The 27,608-nt window shown below is 44.8% G+C and overlaps 1 protein-coding gene across 1 annotated transcript in view; it reads right to left on the bottom strand.

The window, feature by feature from the left end:
* FRMPD4 (FERM and PDZ domain containing 4) overlaps nt 1-27,608 on the bottom strand; it is a 176,270-nt gene that overhangs the window by 76,755 nt on the left and 71,907 nt on the right. Inside the window, exons 2-3 of the mRNA XM_059910961.1 lie at nt 18,380-18,540; nt 13,774-13,876 (exon numbers count right to left, since the gene is read on the bottom strand). Of these exons, the coding sequence (XP_059766944.1) occupies nt 13,774-13,876; nt 18,380-18,540 (264 nt within the window). The remainder of the gene's footprint in view (nt 1-13,773; nt 13,877-18,379; nt 18,541-27,608) is intronic.

Below are 27,608 nucleotides of genomic sequence, written 5' to 3'. Positions count from 1 at the left end.
AGGTTTCCTTTGTTATTGTGTTTAGCTATTCAGTTTTAAAATTACCAAGCTCTAAGTTACCCAAGTACCCTGAAGTGCTCTATCAGAAAGAACATTCCAAATGTTATTTCCGGAATTCAGAGTAAGCTGATGTTGTTGATTGGGTTCACTGAAGAACAGTTTGTTCCACCTCTAATATCCTTCACTTAACATTAAATATAAATGAAAACACCCTGGGGTAGGGTTTTGGAGCATGTGATGAAAACTCAGCTCTGACATGCTACTTGGAAAAATCCAAGAATGCTCAGCCCACAGAGCAATCCCATTTATTAGACACAGAGACGTAGACTATTTTGTGCATAAAAATATAAATAAAACAGCAGCAAGGAGCTAAAAGGGAAAGAAGGATGTTTTAACAGTGGTAAGTTCTCACATGGGGGAAAAATTAACAAACCTTTTGTTTTCAAGGTCCTTTATTATTTGACCTAGAATCGGTAACAAATTTCACCTTGGTTGTTTAGGCTGGAGATTCTCAGAATACAAAAAAGCAAAGATGTTGAAATAAAAGTGAAATCCTATTTGGAATCATAACACATTACAATTGCTTCTGTCTAAATGACAAGATCTACAGTTTTGGGGTACTTTTTTGTCTAACCATATATATCACATGGAGAAAATGAGTCTATATTTTATCTTTTAAGCTGTTATCAAATGGCTTCTTGACTGCTTTTTAATGTCTACTACATGGTGGTATATAATTTGGCACACTTAATAAAGACTGATTTAAAACACATAGAATACTAATAACAAGCAAAGGTGTTGAAATTAAGGCCAATTTGAGAGACATGAGCTCATATGTTTGTATGTGGAATTGAAAAGTATTTCAGAGTGGAAAAATGGCACTAAAGAAAGTGCCCATTTTCCTTGCTTCTGCATTTTATCCAACATTAAAACAAAAGACTAGGTAGTTTACACTAGTTGTAAGAAATATCCCATTTCTTTGTATTTCTAAATAACGTACCTTTACTCTGAACTCCTGCCCAGTTGGCTGGTGGGAAACATTCTCAGTTTTGTCTTGGGAGAGTTCCCCTCTTGCCTGGGTCATGCAAGGGTCCTGGGGGTGTTATTCAGCTCTCACCATTCAGCAAAGATCCTCTGGTGGCTGAATCCACACATCCACCGCAGACTGGCCTGCTCAGTGTCTAAGGGTCCCTTAGACAACAAGCGGCAATAGGGAGTGGACATTGGGCTGACTTCCTGGCTTCATCAATTATTGCTCAACTGACCTTGACCAAATTACAGAACTTTCTAGTAGACTACAGAGCCTTGCATTCAGTTAGCACTTGTCTAATCCTGTTTCCTTAACCATAAATTGAGTCCAATTACCCCCAGTCACAGAGATGTGCCAGGATTTGTGTATGTGGCCCAGAAAAGGGCTTAGTAAATGGTGGCTGCTTTCCCTTTTCCTTTTTTTTTTTAAATTTCAGTTCAAGTGCCTCTTTCAGCAGCTTCTGTTTGCATGAAAAAACAAGGTAGCAAAAGAGTGTCAAGGGAGTACAAAATCTATCTCTGTATCTTACTTGTTCAAAGAATCCTTTTCTGCCTCAGATTTTAAGCCAGTACATTTTTATAGATCCTATTTATAACTAAAATCCACTGTCCTACCATTTTATTTATGAACATGGGGGTCTCTGCTACCACACCAGCTGGGTTCCCAGCAGGGAGAGGGGTGGATCTTGATAATTGCTACCTCCCTGGTCCCTGCTCCCTGCTCTGTTGCTTGGGAACAGGGACAGGACTTGCCTCATTACCTCTCTCCTCTCTTCTCAATCATCTCATGGGTATTCTGCCATCTTGGAACCTTCCACCCACTGGAACCATTCACCTGCAGGAATTTGAAAATTGCACCCCCTTGAGAAAAAGGTAAGATGTGCTGACTACTGGTCACAGTACGCTTAAGCTGGAAGCATCTCATGTCAGTCAACTCCAGTGCTCCTCAGTGGGGTAGGGCATCCAGTGACTGGGGAGCACCACCAGGATTCAGGGGATAAGGCCACAGAGGTTAAATGTCCTGCCATTCAAAGACAGAGAGAGCTGTACAATGAAAAATGGTCTCAGATGGAACGCCTGTGGTTCCCCATCCCCACCTTTTGAGGGGTGAGGACTCTCAAGCTGTTACACGCTCATATTGACAGAGCTGGTTGGGAGACGCCTGGTGTAGAACCATGATCTTCTCTCTCCCAGGTGCAGGTCTGTTTTGCACTACCACACTCTCTGCATCTTAAGGACAAGAAGGGGGCACAGTGATAGTACACAGCATGGATGCTGATTCAGTTACAAAAGGAGAAGGATGTTTATCTTCAAGTTCATACGTAAACGATCACAGAGGGCATAAATACAACCCTTAGAATCCCATACAGAAGGGCAGCAAACACTGATTTTCCCAGAGGAAAGACAAGTTATTGAGTTTAACGTAAAACTAGAGATCATCTTAAGTGTGGACATAAATGTGATTCTGGTTATGTTCGGTATATAATGTGACACTCAATTAAGACATGGGGGGCAGGTTTATTCCAAAAGGAGAATTTAAACCACTTACCAAATACCTTCTTTCAAATCTGTGAATGGAGACTAAGGTGACGTGAGGAGACTGAGAACAGTGAAGTCAGTAGAAGCGAGGCAGACAGAGATGATACAGTAAATGCTACTGATGGAGTGACGGAGATGTTTGGAACATACGATGTGTCGAGGCTAAAATCAACACAGTACGCAAAAGCATGAGACAAGCAACGGACCTGCTTCTGGCTTGAAATGTGTGTAGGCAGATTCATCCATGTGGCTGCCTTCTTGCCATAGGAGGGGGAGCAGAAGTGCTGTCTGTACCCCCTTCTGGGCCTGACCTGAAGAAATCTTCCATGGCCCTTCCAGCCTCTTCCCTTTCTGCATTTTGACGGGGACAAACCAGGAGCTAGGTGTTGAAGATGGCAAAGTCACAAAAGGGAGAGGGTCTGAGTTAGGTCCCCAGATTACCCCCTTAAGGAGAGCTATCCAGCAATCAGGAGTACCCATTGCATCAGGAATTTATGTGATTGACAAATAAATTCCTATTGTGACTGAAGCTTTGTATGGGTTTGTATTTGTTACAGCAGCTAGTGCTATCTTAATCCTGGTCCCTGTCATTAAGAAACACACAGACTGGGACTTCCCTAGTGGTGCAGTGGTTAAGAATCCGCCTGCCAATGTAGGGGACACGGGTTCGAGCCCTGGTCCGGGAAGATCCCACATGCCGCAGAGCAACTAAGCCCGCGAGCCACAACTACTGAGCCCATGTGCCACAATTACGGAAGCCCACGCACCTAGAGCCCGTGCTCCACAACAAGAGAAGCCACCGCAATGACAAGCCCACGCACCGCAACGAAGAGTAGCCCCCGCTTGCTACAACTAGAGAAAGCCCGCGTGCAGCAACGAAGACCCAATGCAGCCAAACATAAATAAATAAATTTATATTAAAAAAAAACACACAGACTTGTGACAAAGACAAGTTTACATATAACGGTAACACTGTGTGGTACAGATTATAATAAAAATATATGTACAGGGGAATTCCCTGGCGGTCCAGTGGTTAGGACTCTGCGCTCTCACTGCTGAGGGTCTGGGTTCCATCCCTGGCTGGGGAACTAAGATCCCAAAGCTGTGTGGTGTAGCCCCCCCCCCCCCCACAAAAAAATATACACACACACACACACCCCCCTCAGTGCATCAAGACATGAGAGTAATTAACTACTTTGGGGGGTGGTTAGGGAGGATCGGGAAAAGCATCACAGAAGTCTTTGATGTTTATCTATTTGTTTGTCTCATTATTTTTTTCCCTTCTCTCTACCATCCAAAAAAGGATTTTAGGTGCCCAGGAAGTTCATATCATTTGCTTTATCTTTATTATTATTGCTGGCAAAAAAAAAAAGAAAAACTGTCCAGCACCCTCTGCTTTATTTCTCTGCCTCTATGTCCTCTTATCTTCAGATCAAGTCTCTTTCAGTTTCACTGGTTTAAGTCAGGGGTCGGCAAACAACAGCCTATGGGCTAAATCCGGCCCACACTCTTGTTTGTGTAAATAAAGTTTTATTGGAACACAGCCATGCCTGTTTGTTTACATATTATTTATGGCTGCTTATATGCCACAACAGCAGAGTTGAATTGTGACAGAGACCATGACCTGCAAAGCCTAAAATATTTACTATCTGGTCCTTTCCAGAAAAAGTTTGCTGACCCCTGATTTAGGTCATTCCTAACCTAATGTCAACCTCAGGAGGGCACACGCCAATAGCCCTGCATCTTTCCATATCCCCCGTGCCCCTCTGACACAACACTCTTGTTCCCGCCACAACACACTGCACATTTCATCCCACTGCTGCACACCTGTGTGGTCCCCCCAAGTCAAGTTCACTGCCAATCACTGCTGGGTTCTAGCACCCCAGGGATGAGCCCTGGCTGCCTTTGCAAACCCTGAGTTTCAGGGCTTTTAATTGTTCCCCAAGTTATCTTTAACCTAAAAGATGAGATTTCTACCCAGGATCCTCTCTGGTTTTGGGTGACTTCCGGGTTTGTGCTCCAATCTCCCAGGAGCAGCAATGACGGCAGCTGACACACAGAGACCAGCTGGTGACAAGTCACAAAGCGCTCCCCTGTACATTACCTCCTTCGACCCTTAGACAAAGCCTTAGAAGTGCAAATTCTAAGCGATGATGCTGATGGAGACCCGGACAAAGACAACAGTAACTCAGATTTATGAAGAGTTCCTCATGTGCTCTTACCCTGCTAAGAGCTTTACTCACTGTGGTTTACTGAACTCTCACAACAGTGCTATGAGGTAGGTCTTCATTTTATAGGTCAAGAAACTGAGGGTTATAGAAATTAAGTCGTTGCCCAAGGTCACACACAGTTAATCTAATGCAGAGGCAGAACTTGAATTCAGATTTTTCTGATTTCTACACCACATGTCTTCTCAGTGGGTAGCAGGACAATATTTTGAAATATTCACCGCTGTTCACCTCCATGCCCATTTCTTTGTTCTGCTTGGTCAGCTCTATTTCTTTGACCATTTGGTCAGCCAGACCACAAAACACTCATCACTGCAGGACAGGGTTGTTACAGAAGAAAGTAGAGAAATACATAGGTTCCAGGAGCTCAGGGCTAGGAAGGATATTCGATAAATGAGAGTGAAGCTCCCTCCTCTCCAGAACGGGGACTAGTGAGAGGCTGGGGGAGATGGAGAGAGTCTTGGGGCGAGCAGAAGAGCACCAACTTGTGGGTGCCTGGGAAAGGACAGGCGTGCTCCCCCTCTTTTGAGAAGCTGATCCTCTGGGAAAAGTCACTTAGGAACCTCCACAAAGCCTTGTGGGATTAAAGAGCACAACGACGGTGTCTTCTTTCCTAGTCAGAACCCGGAAGGTGACAAGATCCCGGAGGGAATTAGCCCTGGAATTATTCAGTGTCCCAGTATGGCTCAGGAGGGGCAAGTGCACCCAAGATGACAGAGACATGGCTTCGGAAGGGTTGACAGCAGTGGACAAGGAATGACACAGTAGCTCCCTGCCTACGTGAGTGATCAAAAGCCGACCAGATGGGCACAAAGATATCTCAGCGAATTCTAGTGAGATGGATGATGTGGCCAAAGAGGGGACACACTTCACCTCTCCCAGTGCCTCCTCCCATTACACCCCCTCCCCCCAAATGTAGACTCAGCACCATGGAAAATGGGATGAATTGACCATACATTAGGATCAGGATTTGAAATAAAATCTGGATTATTACAGATAACAGATAAATAACAATACACTTCTTGCACATCTGAGTGTGTGGCCTGAGATTCTTGCCAACCACACCCTCCACTGTGTTGCCTGTAAAAACAGGATCTGGGGGCTTCCCTGGTGGCACAGTGGTTAAGAATTCGCCTGCCAATGCAGGGGACACGGGTTCGATCCCTGGTCCGGGAAGTTCCCACATGCCGCGGAGCAACTAAGCCCGTGCACCACAACTACTGAGCCTGCGCTCTAGAGCCCGTGAGCCACAACTACTGAGCCCGAGTGCTGCAACTACTGAAGCCTGTGTGCCTAGAGCCCGTGCTCCAGAACAAGAGAAGCCACCGCAATGAGAAGCCCGTGCACCACAAGGAAGAGTAGCCCCTCCTCGCCCCAACTAGAGAAAGCCCTCACGCAGCAACGAAGACCCAACACAGCCAAAATTAATAAATAAATAATTAAAAAACAAACAAACAAACAAAAAAAACAGGATCTGGCTTTGAGTACCTGAGACCCTCTACTGAAATCTCTAGGGAATGAGGCTTATACCTTGATCCCAAGCATGTTCTGATCACAGGCTCACCAAGATAATTTTTTTTTTCTTTTCAGCTACTTATACAAAGGGCATGGAAGACTTTATAAATTTGTAGTTCTAAAGGAACATGGCATAAGGCCAATAATTATCTTCATTTTTTTTCTTAATACAAGTAAGGTACTCGTTAAGTTAATACAAGGTAAAACATGCGGTAGTGTCAACCATATGAGATAACTGAAAACATGCCCTAGTTTAAATTTTTTTCTGGTTCTTCCATCTCCAACATTTATTTTCCATACATGAGTCGCATAAAAGTATCTACAGTAATGGAGAGATTTAATGAGCGAGTGGGAGATGGTTATGAAAATCTAAGGGACATTAAAACAATCTGGGTGAAGTCATTTTTCTCATTCATTTTCATCATATGTCATTATAACCTTTATGAACTATGGACTCAAATCCTTTTTTCTACACTATCCATATTAGAACGTTTTCCCACACTTTCCATCTTCTAGAATCGCCGACTTCTTTCTCCCCAGGCTCTGTAATTTCCAATTGTCAGAAAATGTGTACACTGCAAGTGTGTATTAGGTGAGACCACAATCTGTAGTGTCAGCATACCAAGGGGCTGCTCCTCTGTGTTTCCACTGAAAGTGCTTGCTGGTCTTACTATAATAAGGCTTTATTATATCATACATCATCATGCATATTTTATGTGCAGGATGCTCAGTAGATGTTTTTGCTTTGTTCTTTTTTTTAATTTTTTTTTATTTTTTATTTTTTTATTTTTTTGCTTTGTTCTTTACTGCGCAGCACCGCGAGGCATCTAAGCCCAGCTGAAATGAGACAGGAAGGTGACCTTCTGAATATATTCTTCTGCAGACACAGTGCTCCTGGAACATGATCTGATTTGACTTTCCATTATCATTCTGATGAGGAGGGACTGACAAAAAGACAGATCTCATTGTTAGATGGGTCCCTTCTAAATGGCTTATTTCACTCTTAAGCTTGCCAGGCTCCCGCTGACCTCAACGAGCAGGTACTCCTGAGTGCTTCCTACTAAAATCAAGGCAAATGTTTGGCCAACCTGGAATAGGAGACAGGCTATTTTTGTCTAATCCAAAATTGGACTGGAGCTGTCTATGGGGTGAAGGCACTAAGACCCAGGTTCTAGAGCTCATTTCCAGCTCTGTTGTTTGCTGGGCCCACCAAGTAAGGACTTGATATGCCAGATAGCCAGCTTGGTCCCAGTAAGTTGTATTGGCTTTCTTCAACTCCCACTGCATGCCCCCCTCCAGGCCCTGAGCAAGTGCCCAGGTTGAGCAAGTCCTTCAACCTCTCTAAGCCTCAGTTTCCACTCTGTTATGTGAGGACAATTAACAGTACTTGCTCGCTGTTGTGAGGACTACGCATGATGAGTGGGTTAAGAGCATTCACTCAGGAGCCAGATTGGGTTTCCCTCCACCTCTTACTAGCCATGGGATCTTGGGAACATCCCTTACCCTCCCTGTGCCTCAATTTTCCCATCTTTAAATTAGAGTAAATGGGTAAGCACTGTACCCGTTCACCATTGTGAGGATCGAATGAGTTTTAATACACAGAAAGTACTCAGGACAGGGCATGGTAAGCACCACATAAGTGTAGCTGGTCTTAACACTAAGGAAGGGTGCTTAGCAGAAGGTTTAGCATAGAACAAGGACTTAAGACATGTTAACTCTCATCATCATTATTAGTTGGGATAATAACAATTATTATATTTATATTAGTTTATATTATATTATATATTATAATAATATATATTTTTAAGTGTCAAAAAGTTACCCTTAACAGTTATACGCAAAGCTTTGATCTTGATTGTAGAAGTGAGTTGGCTCATTGCTTTTGTAGGGATGTAAGTGTTCCAGGAAAATACAAGTCCTCCCGAATAATCTTCCTGGTCTTAAAATGAATATTTGACATTGGTTGGCATGTGTTTATGTATATTAGTTACTTAGGTAAAAGGAATGTTACTAAAAACTAGTGTTCTTATCCTCTGTGAATTTAAGTAGTGATTAGTAATTTATCATCTATTTTTATTTCTTATAGTTACTTTCTTATCGGAGGAACCCTACTGCTCCCCAGAAAAGCTCTCCAATTCCAGGTTATTAGTAGAGAAGGGGTGAGAGATGTGGGCAACCTTGTGTAGATGGGGCCATAGCTATAGCACTGCTCATTAATTAGATCAGCTGGAATAGTCAGCTTAGGTGGTAAGAGAAGACAGATGGAGGAATAGTTAGCTGCCCCATTTCAGAGGCGGGGAGAAGGCGGAACTAGTTTCCAGTTCAAGCCTTGGGCCTTCTTATTATGGGGTGGGCAGCCCTCAGCTTCTACTGCTACAATGGAAAGGGAGCCAGCATTTCCAGAGCCAGCTGCTAGGGCTCTAAAACTGGGGTTGGCCTCAGGGGGGTCAAGGAACATTCTGATATACGCAAGACTATGTATACATGTGGATTTTTCTGGGTGGAGGTATAAGTCCATGGTGTTTATCAGATTCTCAAGGGGCTCCCGAATCCCAAGAGACTAGCACCTCCCGTCTAACGTGAGCCAGATTTCTGCTGCTGCCTTGATGAGGTGATTGAGGGACGGCGGGAGGAAATTTTGAGACTGTGGTCCAGGACGGCATCTGGGCAATGGATATTTCCATGTCTGCCAGCTGGAAAGGGAGTGTCCTTCAGGAGGGTCTGGGGCTCCCAGAGACAAGGGGAAGATCTATTTTACGAGCCTCTCTTCATGCATAAACCTGCCCTTCCACGCTGGGCCAACGGCTACCCTTCACCACATCACTACATCCCTGCGCGCTCTTGCCCACCCCTACCAAACATTCCCACCCAACACCACCCGCCCCCCAAATATGGTGCAATTAACTGGAAGTCTCCTCCTTGAGGGCAGGAATCATGTTTTAGGTATTTATACATTCCCAGTACTCTACATGACATTTGCTACTTGTTAATGCTCACTAATTGTGAGCACTGTAAATTAATTAAAGAAATTAATTTAAAAAATGAATTTAATTGGATTGGCTAGCCGTGGGGGATGGAGCGTGATTCATAATGTCTATGAGCAATTATACGCCATAGTTTTTAAAAATAAAATTTTGGAGACTGTTTTAAGTTAATTTGTCTAGTTGTGAAAAGCCACGGGAAATTATCCTTGGATACTTCTAAAGAAGAAAGATATGGTAATTTGCAAAGGGCATGAATTCTTCAAAGATTTCACTCCTCCACCACTACAAAGTATGAGTTAGAGTTAAAAATCTAGAAAACTATGAAATGAACGGAACTCATCTAATTTCAGTGCAGCAATTATAGCTCTTTTTGAGGATACATGAAAAAACCCAAATGTGGTTACTATAGCAGTAAATTGGTCTCCAAGAAACTCTTTCATTTTCTCAAGAAAAAAAAAATTTTACAATAGAGCAGCCAAATGATAAGAAAAATAATCCACAAAGAAACATAAATGTATCTGGAAACAAAAAATGATCCATGAGCAAATGTGGCAATGGGAAAAAAAGAACAAAATAAGACCAAACCACGTAGGCAAGTAAATGGATGCCAATTTTTAAAGAGAGAATTTTATAGTGTTATTAAAATGATGAGTGTTTTCCCAAATTTCCTCAGTGGCTAAGAAAATGAGATATTTTATCAAACAGAAAGGGAATTTATCTTGTGTAAGATACAGATGTTAATATTGGCTGAGAAGCCTAATAAAAAAGAGATTATTTTACAAGAGCTGAATTTTCAGGTTAGCATACATATGGCAGATAGATGACTAAACTGATGGGAAGGCACAGGAAAATTTTCTAATGGATGAACTTTTTCATTAGTGAGAAGAAATACATTATTTCAAAATTCTGGTTTAGTGAATTTGAAGGTATCTGCTCTTCAACACAATAACTCCACAACCAGCTGCATTTCACCTCTGTGAATTGCACTGTATCACTGGGCTTAGATTTATTTGGTTAAATAAAGTACCCTGTTACTTTTGTAAAGATAAATTTATTGCCTTGAGATTAAAAGGGAGTAAGTTTTAGGATGACGTGTTCACCATCTCAGTAGCATCTGGGCCGATGTGTTTTTATCACCAGCAAAATCCTTTCAAATCTGACAATTCCCTCAAGTGGCCAATGGGGGGCTTGTCTGTCTTGAGAGGTCCCACCTGAACAGGTGTCACGTAAGCTCCCTGAAGGCTTTGGCTCACCTGTCCCCGTGGATGGGGTGCCTAGCTTGGTGGCCTGCATCTATAGTAGGTGCCGGAGAACGTGTGATAAATCGGTGAATAAAATGAACGTTTTTCGGAGGGATGGATTCATTAGCTGACGTTCAAGCTCACAGAAGAGCTGCAGGAGGGCTTGGGGAAAACCATCTAAACCGGTCGTTTCCGAAGAGCGCTCTTCAGAGCACACTCCCTCCCAGCACATCGCTAGTGGGCACCTGCTATGGGCCTGGCGTTGGGCCAGGCTGTGGGGACATGGCAGAGGACAACACAGACAAGGTCTCTGCTCTCACGGAACTCGGGATCCAGGTCACCTGATTCTACAACATCAAGCGTCATTCCTGATTCAAACTGTGTCCTTGTCATCCAGCAGTGAGACACCAGCCAAGGGACACTCAGACCACATTCTAAAGTCAACTGCAAACACATGGGATTCGCCAGAACTTTCCAAGAGGAGGCCCAAAGTGGTGAGCTACTGCCAGCCACCTCCTCCTCTTCCCCTCTCCTTCTGGGAAGGGTTGGGGAGAACCATGGAGCTGTGAGAAGGCCGCAAGGCCGTGAGAGTTCACGTCCTCCCCTCCAGGATGAGGTCAAGTGGACATCTTGAAGAATAGCCGGTCTGGCTGGTGCCGTACCCAAGAGGTCTTGTAGGAAAGCTAGTGCCAAGAGGGTGCCCTCCTCTCCTGCCACCAAAGAACCCACAGATGAGCCTCACAGAAGAGCCAGCATGTAGGTACTGGGGACGTGAAGGGAGGCGACAGCCAATGCTAATCAGAGAAGCCACAGTTCACCCAGAGAGGGCTCAGCTCTCTCTCCCCCACTCCGGGGATGGGGAGGGGACGGGTTGTGACAAGGGCAAGAGGGTTTTCTGTACCTGCTTAAAAACGATGCATGATTTCCACGCCAACCCATTTCAAACACAACCCCGTCATCAAGTATGTGGGAATCTTGTTTTAATCACAACCCCATCCGGAGAGAAATTCTCTGCGTATATGATTTGGGGTTTTAATCTAAATCTGACTTAACCAAAGAAAATGTGATTGGTTACCTTAATATTTCCTAAAGCGGGGGTTAGCATACCTTTTCAGGCAAGGCCAGATAGTCAATATTTCCATCTCTGCGGGCCCCAGTTCTCTGCCGGGAGTACGCAGCTCTGCTACGGCAGGGAGAAGGCCTTCTTAGATCATATGTAAATGAACAGGTGTGGCTGGATTCCAAGAAAATTTTATTTATGGGCTCTGAAATTTGAATTTCATATGATTTCTCTGTGTCACAAAATATTCTCTTATTTTTTGCCCAACTCTTTAAAAATTGCAAAAACCATTCTTAGCTCCTGGGCTGTCCGAAACAGGTGGCAGGCAGGCTGGATTTGGACCACAAGCTGTTGTCTGCTCTCCCTTCTTTTAATTGGTTCATCTATCCAACAAATCTTCATTGAGCTCCATTACATAAATCGTCCGATAGAGACTTTTGTTTACAGAGATGCCATTTTCTTCCACGATGCATTGAACCAGAAGGGAAAATCTTTTTTGGAAAAAAAATCTTTCTAAATGCCCTGGAAGGATGGCTAGGACATGATCACATGCTTAGATGGCTTTTTCTCCATTTCTGTCCTGCAGCCAGCAATTCAGTCACAGCAAACACAAACAGAGATAGTTTATTTCTTCTGTCATCCTCTGAGCACAGAAATCAACAGGACTGATCACAGAAGCGCGCGCCTAGGGGACAACACGATGACCGTGCAACCTGTCATCAGCCCCAGCGTGGCGCTCCAGGATGCAAGCCCACATAAGGCTCAGAGCCCGCCCGCACGAGGTGCGTTCCCGCTGACATCCACACGCATCTCAAGAGAGAAGTGGTTCCAAATGGTCACATTGCAGCTCCCTCCCAAGGGCACAAAATGCGGCATCGCTCCTGACCCTGGTCTTCCTGGTCCCCAGGAAGAATGGCGGTGAGTGCCCCCGGGTGCCCAACACGAGGCGCAGTGCCCGCTCCCATGCAGGCACTTCCTTTAGAGATTTGGACGCCCCAGTGAGGACAGGCACTTTGCCAGCCAGCTGCGAAGGCTCCACTCTCTGGAGCCTACACTAAAGTAGGGTGACCAGGCCAACCATCTGGGGACGGAGGGCCGTCTCAGGATGTGGGCCCTTCCCTGCTAAAACTGGGACGGTCGGTTACCCTAAAAATAAGCCTTCTCTATTTCTACTTCTCTGTCTTCTCACCCTCGTCCCAGTTCTTCCCAGGAGGTGTGACGATCCAGCACTTCAGTGTAAAGCAGAAGCTGAACTAGGCTTGGGAAAGCAACTTTCTCCAGAAAACCCCAGAAATACTCTACTTTTTGCCTCTCTCAGGGTACAGATGTACCTTTTGTTATGAGAGAGCATAAATGTTCGAAGATCCCGTTCTCGGTTTGAACTGTTCTGAGAGCCTTAACTTCTGATTCCATCTCGCCTCAAAAGATCCGTTTATAAAAGACAGATGTCACGCAAGCCAGTCAGTATCCCCCAGTGCCCCGCAGCACGAGGGGGTCCACTCATCTAACAGACACAGCTTCATTTGGAAAACTTCTAAACACTCCTTTTGCCCTCAATTCACCATGGGGGTATAACTCTGGTGGGCTTCGAAGAAGATTCTTGACCAATATTTTACCATCACATAAAATACATTTCTGGCGCCCCCGTAAGAATATCACATAACAAATGATGTGCATCTATGCTGAAACTAAACCAATAAACCAGGCACATTTTCAAAACCGTCCTACTTTTGACCTGACGATCCTTTTTCCTTTGTTGAAGATTTCAAAATTCAGTAATGAGTCAGTCAAGTATGAAAAATCGGTGAACTGTATGTTTGTGTATCCATAGGATAATGTTTAGAAAAGTACTGCATGCTGATCTCCTTGATTATGGAATATCAATGTGTTAGTAATTTTGGAAGGAAACCAAAACGCAACCCTTGGATGGAGCAATGGAAATAGGACTATTTCATTCAGCCTATGCACCTGGAATGTTAACAGAGCGGGCAAGTAGGTGTCTCTGTTTACTTAGCCTGGTTTTTTACATTAGAGGGCAGTGCCAACAGCATTTTCAAGGTGAACGTGTCAGCTGGGGTTCCTGCCCCGAAGTGGCCCATGGGAAGCCCTTCCTCTGTGGGGTGAGGTCTCAGAGCTGCGCAGCCGCCGGACGGGGCCCCGGTGAGTGAGTCGCCTACCTGACCAGGTCGATGACCCGTTCCCTCGGCGCGGCACTAACTGGCTCATCGTTGATCATTACAATCTGATCTCCCGGGATCAGCTTGCCTTCGGAGGGGCCACCTGGAGACAAATGAGAGCGAAGAGCAGGTGAGAAGACCACTGGTCATCCATCCATCTGTAGCCTCCTCTCCCTGTCGTGATTCCCTGTGAGCAATGGGCGTTATCAGCAAAAGCAAAAGCCACCCAGAGAATGGGTGTTCTCTCCATCGTCCTTCTCGACGCTAGACAGAACCGGGGAGGGGCGAGCTTTGGAGAAGCTCCTGGGGCCCAGGCTGCACCCTGGCCAATGACATCAGAAGCTCCGGAGGCAGGACTCACACATCAACATTCCTCTCAAACTTCTCAGGTGAGGTTGAGACTGGCAGTGCTTCCCATACTTTAACAGGCTTATGAATCAATCACCTGGGACCCTGTTGCCCTGCAGACTGATTCCGTAGGTGAGGAGGGGTGCGGGGTGACATGATGCATGTCTCACAAGATCCCAGGGGCTGCTGAGGCTGTCAGCCAGCTGACCACACCCTGAGTATCGGGACCCTTAGGAGAAGGTATTCCCCCGACAGGTAGCCAGTCAGTTGGGTTGATCCCCGGCAGCCAGAGGCACGACCACCTGAGCACACCTGGATTTGCACACAGTTGTATTTACTTACTCTGTACAACGAGGGAAATGGCACTCTGTGGCGGCCCGTAAGGCAGCGGAACACGAGGGTGCTAGGAAGGACTTGTAGGATTGGGTCTTGAGTTACATGCTTTGGGAGGAGGGTTCAGGAAAGTGGGGCTTTGCTCTCAGCAAGTGGGGGTAATTCTATCATGAGCATCTTAATAATTCTTGCCTAAAAGGTGGGAGGAAGGAAGCTGGCATTGGTAAAGAAGCAGCAGTCCCCTGTGTCAGCTAGGAGATGAGGGCGTTTGGTCATTTCTGTGGTTTGGACTGTGCTGGGATGTTTGTGGAGGGGCTCACGTGTGACCACAGAGGACTCATGTTTTTGTCTTGATCCGTCACAGCCTCTTCCAAATGTTTTTCCAAGGAGGAGGTAGAGAACGAATATTTGTTGAGCATTTATTGTGTACCAGGCAACAGGATAAGTGTTCTAACTAGTAACCTCTCTAAATGCTATAATCCCTTCCATATAATGACATAGCTGAGGCTCACACAGGGGCAAGAATTGCCTGGAAGGGTTGAACTGGATGTCAGCTTAGGTCTGTGGACACTTCCAAGTTCAAGGTGGCCAACATCTCTTTTGAACTGGCTCCTGTAACTCAAAAACTGGTCACTGCCAGGTTTCTTGACACATAAAGACACAGCTGCATGAAGCACACATCTGTATTAAATAAGACCTAAAAACAAATACTTCGATAATATGGATTATCTTCACATGTCTAATGGAATTACTCCCCAAATATTGATCTGGTGCTTTATGGTACTGGGATTTTAATTTTATTTCCAGAGGTCTATCTGGATAATAGGCGCAGCTGAAATGTTATCTTTCAAATATTATCACTTTTACTTCATTTAGTAATTGAAACGAACACTTCACAGCCAGAATATGGAACTCATATTCATTTCAAGATGAGGGAACTGAGATTCAGTGTTTGCACACATAAGGAATTCTGAAAATCACTTGAGGGAGTTTTGATGACGATTGGATTACATATGAACAATGACTCAAATTCAGTCAAAGAAATGGTTAGACGTCAGATGCTGGTCAAATACAGAAAAATCTCTGAACTAACTGTTTGGAGAGTGACGTTAACTAGTACTCTGATGAGAAAACCATGTGCAGATGAACAGGGCTTAGTCTTACATTTGACCTATGCTTCTGATCAAATGGAAATACTCTCGTTTGAGCAAGAATTATGGGAGGAAGCAACACACAGTTCCTTCCAGAACATGAAACAGGGGCACACTTCAGAGAACGCCCATGCCCTTTACTCTGAAAGCTGGCTTGTCTACTATAGAAAAATCTGGTCTTACCATTGGAATCACTTATCATTGGAATCACTCAGTAGAGTCATTTTATGATAGACACAGTTTATGTGACCAGCATTTTCACTCATAAACATGACTGGAAACAGTGCTCTTTGACCTTAGTTTGCACTTTTTCTATTCTTCTCAAAATTGTCGAACAGTAGGTGAGAGAGTCTGACTCTAAGGAAAGTTGAGGGCAAGGAAGGGAAAAGGATGAAGGAACAGTAAGGCGATAAATACAAGAAAGCGAAAAACCAGACCCAAATCTCCAGTTAGCTCTGGGGAGGACACACACTTTGGAGAATCCCATAACCAAGACGTTAAAGTGTCCCACTGTTACAAAACTGCATGCTAAATGGGACACCATTTAGGAAAAAAATATGTGTACGCACACATATACATATATATACATGTAATACATTATATATATATGATACATAATATATGCAAATGTATGCACAGAATTGTCCACTATATATATGCTCTCTCTATATATGTTAATAATGGTTAACCCTCAATAGTAGGAACTCAGGTGATTTTTTTAAAAACTCTATCCTCTATACTGTCTACATTCTTTTCCTTTTTCAGGAAAGCATATGGATTATTTCATTGTTATAAAAAACAACAAATCTCTTTTATTTTTGAGAATAAAATTCTCAGTTGCATTGAGTTCAACAACTATGATCTATAGCTAATGAAATAAAAAGCTCAGCAGACAAAGTAAGAAGTTGTGTGGTGAGGCAGTGGTAGGAGTGAACAGGGAAGTTATTCTTTTCTGCACAAGTCTAAAGGGGTTGACTGTATTTGCAGTGCTTGCCTTGGGGCAGAGTGTGTCAAAATGAGGAAAAATGGAATCAACTTTAATAATCTATACTAGCTCACTAGTTGGCTTTCATTTCCCTTAATTGACAGACTCAACTGGCCAAATATTTTAGAGTTTAATAATAATAATAATAATAATAATAATAAACATTCCTGGACTAACTATGTACCTGGCACCCTTCCAATGCATTTCATTCCCTCCCTTAGCCCTAGAAGGTAGACACTATGATCCTTATTATCCAAAGGCTATAGAGAAGTTACATCAAACTGACATGTAGGGGGTTATCGCGGAAGCTAAAAAAAACCTAATAAGGAGCAGAGGCACGATTCAAGTCCATCAAACCCAGGAGGTCTGATGCCATAGTCTGCGCTCTTGACCACAGCATTTTACTTTTGAACTCTGTTACTGATTTGCAAAATCCTGGAGAAAGACAGCACAGAAGATACTTTCCTTTTGTCTGAAAAAAAATCCAGTACAAGTCCATTAAAATAAGTATATAAATACATATAATAAATAAATATTAGAGCATTGTTTCTGGAAGGCAAAGGTGGCCCACGTCAGGCAATGGCACCATAGTCCAGTATATTCAGCTGTGTTGATAGTGGAACATTTATATACTGAGAATGACTGAGACCAAGTGCATTAATTACCTGACCGTATGGTAGAATTTAAGAGATTTGCCACACACTGTAACAGTCAGCATTTACTGTATAACAAGACACCCCCCAAACCCAGTAGGGTTTCCTCTCATGCTTATGGGTCTTTGGAATGACTGTGGAGTGGCTGATCAAGGGCAGGCTTGGCTGGGCAGTTGTGCTGTACACTGAGGGTCAGCCTGTACTTAGCTCTAGGCTGCAGGCTGGTTGCCCCACGTGTTCATTTTGGGGCTCGGGCTGTGAAGGGGTAACAGCCACTTCAGGGAAACTCTTCTTATGGCCGTGGCAGAAACCCAAGAAAGGAGCTCAACTCCACAAGCATATTACAAGCCTTTGCTCATGTCATCTTTGCTAATATGCCATTGGCCAAAGTCAGTCACCGGGTCCGGCCCAAGAGCAATGGGGTGGCGAAATACATTCTACCTCTAGTGGGAAGGGAGGGGAGCACCTCTTTGTAAAAGAATTCAACCACCCCAATGATCTAAATCAGGGGTCCCCAAGCCCCGGGCTGCAGACTGGTACCGGTCCGTGGCCTGTTAGGAACCGGGCCGCACAGTAGGAGGTGAGCGGCGGGCTAGCGAGTGAAGCGTCATCTGCCACTCCGCATCGCTCCCCATCGCTCGCATTACCGCCTGAAGCATGGCTCACAGGACTGCCTGAACCATCCCCCGCCCCATCCGTGGAAAAACTGCCTTCCACGAAACCAGTCCCTGGTGCCAAAAAGGTTGGGGACCGCTGATCTAAATCCTAGAGAAACTTAAACACAACCTTCTGCTTTTTCACTAAGGAGCTCGTCGGGAGCTTACTGAAAACAGCACCGTGCCTGCCTCTTAACGTGTGCATTCATACATTAAGAAGTGGGTCATTTCCATGGTTACAAATGATGGGTCAGTGTTTTCCTAAGTCTGGCGATATGATGGATTTGGAAGTTTAAAACCTCGTTTGCAGAGCCATTTCTGTCCCTCTGGTAGTCTGGCTCTACCCAGGTGATGGGAAAACTCAATTAGACTTCATAGCCTGAAACAGAACAGTATTAAGCTTGTGAAATGGAACAGTGGTCATGCTGGCAGGGCGTGGTGGGTGGTCCCGGAGACCGAGCCTTGGGGTTGGGTGCTTACCTGGTGTTACTGAGCGGACGACCACTGGCTTTTCACTCCCTGCCACGAAACCAAACCCCAGCACAGGGTCCCTCCTCATCTCCACCCTCCGAGGAGCCGGAGGGATGATTTGGCAGCTCTCCAACCGAGGGTCATCAAATGCGACTGCCTGTGTCATGTGACTGTGGGAAAAGCACACAAAAGAGAAACTTGGCATCAGTGTACGTGTTTGGCAATGGCCCGGCGACCGCATCCTCTCTAGTTGTAAAACCTTCTATTCTCTGTTTGGTAGAGAGTGGGGAGGATGTGGGGAGACCCACTGTCAGGCTTCTCACATGGCTGCCTTCTTCCTTGAAAACTCTAGGCCCACTTCTGCTTGAGGCCTTCGTACTGGCTGTTCCCCCAACCTGAAATGCTTGTCCTGCAGATGTGTGCATGACCCACCCTCACCTCTCTCAAGTCTTTGCTCAAATGCGAGCTTCTGAAAGAGGACTATTCTGGTCACACACTTTAAAATCACAGCCTTGCCTCCCCACAACCAGATCCCTTCACCCTCGTCTACTTTTTTTTTTCCCATAGAACTAATCACTTGCTAACGAGCTGTGGAACCTACTTATTTTGATGCTTATTTTCATTGTTCTGCTCTCCATACTAGAATGTAAGCTCTGTGATGGCAAGGAATTTTGTTTGATTCACTGATTTATCCCAGGTGCCTAGAACAGTGCCTGGCATGTAGTGGATTCTCAATAAATAATTGAATTAAATAGAGAAAAAGATATTTCTTTGTGGAAAACTATCAAATTATAACTGATGTGCTGAGAAAGAACCTCAGAGGGTTCTGGACATTTAGTGGGTAATGCATACGGCTTTTGGCTCCAGTGAAATTGAAGTGATGGGGATCGTTTTGGTGGCAATAGGTTATCCTGGTGTCAAATACAGTCCCCCTTTCCAAAGAAGTTGAAGAACTAACTCTTGGCATTTCTGTTCCAGAGAGACTTTCAAATGATTTAAATGAATCTTTTTGTTAACACTTAAACTTCAGAAGTCTTATCGATAATCAAACTTGAAAAATGTACAGCATTCAAAAATTTTCAAAATGCTTCCACGAATAGCTCATTTGATCCACAAAACAACCTTGAGAATGAAGGAGCGGAGCAGGTATTATTATCTGCATTTTGCCAAGGAGGAAACTGAGATCAAAACAGTGGCTTATTGTTACTCAGGGCCCATGGTTGGTATGCCAGAGACTTGGGTTGAAAATCAACTTCGGTGACTCTTAATGAAGTCTTCACTCATGCACATCATCCAAGGCAGACTTCTTTTGGGGCAGAGTTATTAGTTTGAACACTAGAAATCTCCTTAAATATGTAAGCCAAGATTATTTCAATGACACGGCCTTAATTCAATTTTTTTCCCACTAATCTTCTTCAATAAGTAAAAGAAGATCATTTTAAAATACCTTGAAAGATGCTACTCCATATGCCATCTGGACAACGTATCGTTCAAATGCAATAAAGAAGGACAGAGAAGGAGGAATCCTACTGTCCTTCAGTGTAATGAGTAAGAGTTAAGAAAAATCATTGAAAACCCGCTAAATCTGTCCTTTTGGCATATATCGCTGGCTAGGAAAATAAAAGTTTAAAATCCCTTTGAAACAGAAAGGAAGGAAATGTCTTTTTGATTTAGCAGTTTGTGATCTGGAACACTAGGAAAAAGAGAAGTGTTAGTTGCTAAGGAACCCATTGTGCTCCACGTGCTGACACTCATCTGTTATCGTGTTTCATCTTCACAGCCGCTGAGATAGAGGGAGTTTGACCCCGCCCACCTCCTCTTTGTAAATGCCCAGAGAGGAAGAATAACTGGGCCAAGGTCACACGCTTCTCAGGTGTAAGCCAGGTGCGATTCACACCAGGTCTTCTGATTCTGTGTCACGTGCCTGACCAGCTACATAATTTGCAAGGACAGTACAAAATGAGAATGCAGGGGCCCTCCTTCCAACATGATTAAGAACTTCAAGACGGCAGAAGGTGAAACCCAGCCCAGGGCCTTCTGTGACTGCATGGGTCACAAGCCCATGAAGCTGGCCTTGGTAGGGTGCTATCCCCAATGTCTCACCACCATTCTAGAAACATCCAGGTTCAGAGTGGTGGTGTTATAGGGCCAAGGGGGCAGGGGCTGTCTTCTGTGAAACTGTAGACGTTTGTCTGGACCCAGAGAGTAGACATGGCTACCATGGTGGGGCACGCACTTGGGACGAAGGGAGGTGGGCAGACCTCAGGTGGGCAGAAGGTCACATGGAGAGGCTTGGCAGTCTGAAGGAAAGAATTCAAAACCCTGATTAAACCAGCAGAACCTATATAGGGTGAGCCCCAGTGTCCAGGGTAGGAGCTGCAGATGGGGCCCTGGGCGGGAGGGACTGAGACACAGGGAACGGGTGGGGAAGTCAGGGCTGGGAACTAGGACACCAGGAGGACCTCTCATAATCCTACGGCGGGCCCTGCTGGGCGGAACTTGACCCTCCACATTGATCTCTCACAGGCCTGAAACAGGCCCGGCTGTGTGTGCCTGGGAGAGAGTGGGGCTACCTGGGGGGTCGTGGCCACTGTTCGGTTCTCTTGTGTCCTCTGTAAGACGGCTCCATCTCAGCGTGTAACAGAGAAGAACAAGCTGACTCTATGTTGGAGCTATTCCTTCAGCTCTAACCCTTGTGCTCTGTTGTCTGTGCTTAGTCATGCTGCCTCTGCGCCTTTGTAAAAGAATGCTGCCTACAGCCTGAAATATACAGGATAGCCCATTCTCAAGGCTCTGACCTTTAAAGGTACAACACTTTCCCCTTTATATACAGATTAAAAGTTGCAGAACAGAAAACAACAAATGCCTTGTTGGAGGTTTATAGGAACATTGTGACCAGACCAATATAAGAACAAAGGATTCCGGCACCAAGAAGTTTGCAATAACCAGACACACCCCCTCCGCCTTTCGTACAAAAGAATTCTAACTCCAGTAAGATAGTTCTTTGGGACAGTAGTCCACCATCTCCTCGGTCTGCTGGCTTTCCAGATAAAGTCGCTATTCCCTGCCTCAGCAACTCCTCTCTTGATCTACTGGCCTGTCGTGTGGCGAGCAGTGCAAGCTTGGACTCAGTAACAAGAGTGTGCTGTACTCTAGCTGCATTTGGAAATGAGTCTCTCCTTTTATCCCCAGAGCGAACAAAGGAAAAAAGGGAGGGTAAATCCACATGCTTTTGGCCCTGAGCTCTGAGTTTGCACCAGAATCCACAGAAGGCATTCTGAATGATGAAGGTTGTAGAGGTGACGTGACTTGCTAATGGTAGTAGGAGTTGCATTACAGAGAATCAAACTCTCAGTTCCAACTGTAGAGCGGGACTGGGAAGATGAGTCCCCATGCTGCTGCCAATACTGTGAAAAGCTTCCAGGAGTGGTTCCCAAACTTTACTGCATATTAGAATCACCTGGAGAGCTTTAAAAAGCCCTAACGCCCAGGTTTCATCCTAGACCAATCACATGAGACTATCTAGGGGTGGGAGCCAGGATCAATTTTTTAAAAAATTAATTAATTTATTTATTTTAGGCTGCATGGGTCTTCGTTGCTGCGCGCGGGCTTTCTCTAGTTGCGGCGAGCCAGGGCTTCTCACTGCGGTGGCTTCTCTTGTTGCAGAGCACAGGCTCTAGGAGTCGGGGCTTCAGTAGTCGTGGCACGTGGGCTTCAGCAGTTGTGGCTCGCGGGCTCTAGAGCGCAGGCTCAGTAGTTGTGGCGCACAGGCTTAGTTGCTCCGCAGCATGTGGGATCTTCCTGGACCAGGGCTCAAACCCGTGTCCCCTGCATTGGTAGGCAGATTCTTAACCACTGCGCCACCAGAGGGGCCCCTGGATCAATTTTTTAAAAAGAATTCCCAGGTGATTCCTAAGTGCAGCAATGTTTGGGGATCATTCACCTGCCCAGGGAAGGGTGTGTTCTAGTGCCTTCTGGACAATAGGAAAAGGGGACTTGACTGATGTCCCTGACCACCTCCCCTAGCATCCATTGCAAATGTAAGTTAAAATATTTAAAGTATCTCTAGATAGATTATCCTCTTTCCACTACATGATAAAGTAATAGTCTCCAATTTTTAATTCATCATTCACTTAATGAGTATTACAATATTATTTTATTAATACCTGACATTTATTAAACACTAACTTCATGCTAAGCCTTTTTCGAGATGCTATCCATATGTTAGTTCATTTAATTCTCCAAAACAACTCTATAATGCATTCATTTATTCATTTAGTCAACAAATGTTTATTGAACGCCCACTGGCTTCTCAGTTCTGGGGGTACAACAGGAACGAAAGCAGAATAAAAAAATAAAATATTCACTCCAGTGTGCAGAGACAGGGAATAACCTAATGAATTGGTAAAACGTATGGCATATCAGGTCATTTTAAGTACTAAGGAGAAATACAATGCAGGGAGGAAGGCTGGAGAGCTGCCAGGCGAGGGAACTGTGAGATCATGCTAGGGGTCAGGAAATGTCTGGGGGGAGGGGCATTTCGGCAGTGCAAAGGTCCTGAGGTGAGCTATGCCTGTGAGAGCATGCCTAAGGGACGGCCGGGCAGCCGGTGGTGGGGGGAGGGTGGAGACAGTGAGGGGAGTGGTAAAGAAGTGATGAGGGGCTGAAGATGACCCAGGCTCTTAGAAGGACTTTGTGTTTTGTTGTGAGTGAAACAGGAAGCTGTTTGAAGGTTCTGAGTGGAGAAGTGATGTGATAGCTGCCATACTGAGAACAGACAGGAGGGAGCACTGGTAAGCAGGGAGGGCATTTCAGGCCCCACTGCATCAATCCTGACAAAATATCATGGTGGCTTGGACCAGGGTGAGGGCAGATATGGCAAGAAATCATTGGGCTTTTAACATATTTGGAAGCCACTCTGACAGAGCAGGGGTGGGACTCCTACTCTGGAACCTTCCTCCTGCACACACAGGATGGTCCCAGGGAGATGGACCTTTAAGCACATTATCTAATGCAAGTCCCGTGTCCCGATGGATCCAAATTGCAGGAGACATTTTCTCTGGAGCTAATGCTTCACGGTTTGTACAGGAAACACACAAATGCCCAGGTATGGGGCCAACACGAGAACTGGTGTGGTAGTCTGGAATGAGACTGTGAAGCCAGACTCTCTGGGTTCGAATCCTGGTCCCACCACTTCCCAGCAGTGTGATGTGGACAAATAACTTCATCATCCTGCACCTCAGTTTCCTCATCTGCAAAGTGGTGATAATAATGGAAACAACCTCATAAGATCATTGTGAAAATTAAATGAATGAATAAATGTCAAGCACGTAGCAAACTCTCTGGCATGTAGGAAGCACTCAAAAAGCATTAGCTGTTATTTTCATCTCTTGAGGGCAATGAACAGAAAGGCATATGTTTCAGACATTATGAACTCATTCAATCTTAAAATATGAAGACAAACTCAACGTTTCAATTGCCTATAGCCCAACTCTCGGTGAGATGCCTCACAAATCCTGGGTAAGCTCTGAGACTTCAATCTGAAGAATCACGTCAAATGCAATGACACAGGAAACACAAATATATATTGATATGCACGAGGCAAAACAGTACCAGAATACAGAAGAATAAAATCTAGGCTTCTCTAGCAACTGAATCACGGTTAGTAAGTTTTCCTCCGCCACGTTTCAAAGACTATTAAGTGACCTTGGAGTCTAGGGCTGGGGAATGAGGCTGGGTCATGGGGAAAGTGAGAAGCACTAAATCCGTTTTAGGGAGTGAGACCCAGGAGCAGGCCCTTTCACCTCAGATGCTGCCGTCCTCTGTGTCAACAGAGAATCTGCCCTTGGTCCATGTCACTTTCCCACCCCAACAAGGTCTGAAACTTACAAGCACGTGCATATGATGTGGTTGTTGCCTGTTCTAGTATTTTCTTTTTTGTTTATGATTTTTAAATTCTTTTTGTTTTGCTTGCACTTTGAGGATAACCTTCCAATGGCATTATCATATTCTTGCTAAACAGGTTATATTTTCAGAATACATTATCTAAAAATAATCAACCCCTGTCTCTTTTCCAGTAAGAAAGGATCCACACTAAAATGTTCCCCCATGAAACATCATTCTGTTCTTTGTGTTAGGCAAGTACCTTTTGGCTCTCTCCTTGCAATATTTTTTATAAAGATTTGAGTACTTTTATAATGAGCTGAAAAAGCAACATCTTTTTACCTGCTGAACATGCTTCAGTGAATTCTGATGCTGAGCCTTGAAGAATACAGCTGATGAACTACACAAACTTTCAGCCCCTGCCCCAACCTCCTCCAACAAATACACATAGATCGGCCAGAAATCTCTGACCTAAAAATCCAGAGTGCATTAATTGAGATGGAAAATGTGTCCATTGAGATCGAATGAGCAATCTTGCTATTTCTGAAAGATTCATTTCAAAAGGAATGATGGGAACCCTGCTGCCTAACTCCCCGCGACAAAAGGAAAGGGCTTTCTTTGAACTCTGGGAGCCTTTCTTCCTCAGCAGAAATAAAAGACTGATACATCCAATGTATCACAAAGAATTACTTTGACTAGTGAAATGTGCCCTGTAAGAAAACCTAAAGTAATTTCAGTTTACCATGCACTCATTAGAGCCAGTGAGGTCCTTTTTTGGAATATGTGCTGAGTAGAAAGATTCTGGAAGGAAGAACCAAATTTAGAAGCCATTCCCTTTGGTGTGGAGTTAAAGAATCTAGGAAGATGGTGGCAGGTGGGACCCCTGGGTAGTTAAGACTGGAATGAAAAGGAGTATAAATAAACATACATGCCTCAGTTCTGCTTGAGAAGGTCATTGTTGGTGTGACCTTTCAGGGATGGGCAGCTGTGATTCCATGAGAGCATTAAGCATCAATATATAATAGCCTCATCTTGGTAGCCCTGGTGTGGGTCGCAGACTAAGTTATTCTTCGTTTGCTTCCCAGGATGCGATTTGCCACTGGACACCACCCTGCTTTTCAGTGCCTTCCCACTGGACACAGTACGTACTTCTCCACCCCTTGACTCTGCTAACATCTCATTGCCCAAAGCATGTGACATGGCTGAGCCCAGATGTGACAAGCAAAACACACTTGTTTAGCTGGGCACGAGCTCTTGCTTTTCTCTTGTCACCATGAGAAGACCTTCCCAAGGCAGCTGCCACCCTTTCAGCTTGGGCTCTGGAATGGACACATGCAGAACAGACCAGAGCCGGCAACTCAGTGAGGAGCCAAGTGGAGCAGAGCTGTCCAGCACCTCAGCCTAGATGAGCCAGCTGAACGAGGGGTAACAAATGATGACTGTTTCATGACACTGAATTTGGGGGATGTTTGTTATGCACCAAAAGCTCACTCATACAATCTGTAATTAGTGTTTTCAATAGTACTTAAAAACCCTGAAATGCCACATCCCCAAAGGATTCTCTCTACCACCCCTATTCTCTACACCATTTATGGCTAAATGTGCTACATTTTACAAAAACACTATCGACACTTCCAAAGGAAACTTCTCCCCTTATTATCCCAGTTGACATGGCAGCCACAGGCACCTCATGACCTATTCTTCATGACTTTCTCATATCTCTGAACTGGACTTAGGTAGTCGTGGCTCCCAAGCCAACAATTCAAAAGCCCTGTTGTGGCCTGTGAGGGGGCTTAATAAGAAAGGCTCTGGACTTCCCTGGTGGCACAGTAGTTAAGAATCCACCTGCCAATGCAGGGGACACGGGTTTGAGCCCTGGTCCGGGAAGATCCCACATGCCATGGAGCAACTAAGCCCGTGTGCCACAACTACTGAGCCCGCGTGCCGCAACTACTGAAGCCCGCGTGCCTAGAGCCTGTGCTCCGCAACAAGAGAAGCCACGGCAATGAGAAGCCTGCGTACCGCAACGAAGAGTAGCTCCTGCTCGCAGCAGCTAGAGAAAGCCCACGTGCAGAAGCGAAGACCCAACGCAGCCAAAAATAAATAAATAAATAAATTTATTTAAAAAAAAAAAAGAAAGAAAGAGGCTCTGAGCAAAAGTGCTGAGCGAGACAAACTAGAGCTCCCCAGAATAAGAATGTAAGTAGGAAGGAAAAAAAAAGCAGAAGTGTGAATTACTGAGGTTGATAGGTCACAACTGAGAGGGATCATGAGGTAGATTAGACCCCAAGATAGGTTTCCAGCAAGTCAAAATTACAATGATGTGTGTGACAAAATAACATATTGAAAAGAATTTTTGCTTTGTTCTCATTGAGTTTCTTCCTCTCCCAGGTCTAGTAAGGTAGACAGGCTTCGTTCAGACCCTTGCCTCAGGGAAGATGCATTTACCAGGGCCCAGAGAAAAAGCTGATGGCAGAAAGCCTCTCTCCTGACTTGTTTCGTGAAAATCTGAGCAACTTGGCTTAGGAGTCAAGGGCAGAGGACCCCTGTGAGGTGGCAGAAAGTTCAGGAGAGAGAGCTTGGTGGTAAGTCTAGCAAAGCAGCAAGATGCACAGGCTGAACCTAAAGAAATGGCAAAGTCAGTGAACTTCAGGGGACCATGCAGGCTCAGACTCCGGTATCTTAGGACTGAAGAACACAAAGGCCTGTTTGAATTTCTGTTCTGCAGAGATTCCGAGGACTTCTGAATATTCGACATGATTATATTCCAATTGCCAAACAGCTGAAATGTAATATGATGACACTCACACACGAGTTTAAGGGTAAGATTTATATTGGCTCTGTGAGAAAACAGAAACTCTGAATAAACAGCGTCTTTGAAGGAAAGGAGAAAAGGGAGCTGGAAGAGAAGTGACGCCACTTGGAGAGAAACCATACTGTGGAGTGACGTCACGCAAGGAGATCCAGGAAGTCCTGCTAATGAGGGTCCTGAAGCTTCTCTGAATCTCTAACTACCTCCTAGAGCTGCTTCCCATGAGGCTAGGAGGCTCAGCCACGCGGCATTTCCATTCTCATACGTCCAGGAGATTCCATCTCTCTTAGGATCTACAGTATGTATTTTTATACTCAACTCCCCCCTTCCCCCTCCCCGCTCCTTTTTTTTTAAACAAATCCCAGCAAGCCTCTGTCCTTTAGGATCAAAAGAGCCCAACCAAATCCCACCACTGAAGATGAGTTAAATTTAATATAAACATAGATAACTGGACATGATGTGTTTCCAGGTCACATAACACAGTGAGTCTCAGGCTTTTTGCCTTCGTGAATATGCAGATTATGGGTTCAGAGGAACTTAACC

The sequence above is a fragment of the Balaenoptera ricei genome, chromosome X (assembly GCF_028023285.1).
Source record: "Balaenoptera ricei isolate mBalRic1 chromosome X, mBalRic1.hap2, whole genome shotgun sequence".
NCBI lineage: Eukaryota > Metazoa > Chordata > Mammalia > Artiodactyla > Balaenopteridae > Balaenoptera > Balaenoptera ricei.
This window is presented reverse-complemented; position numbering and strand designations above follow the sequence as displayed.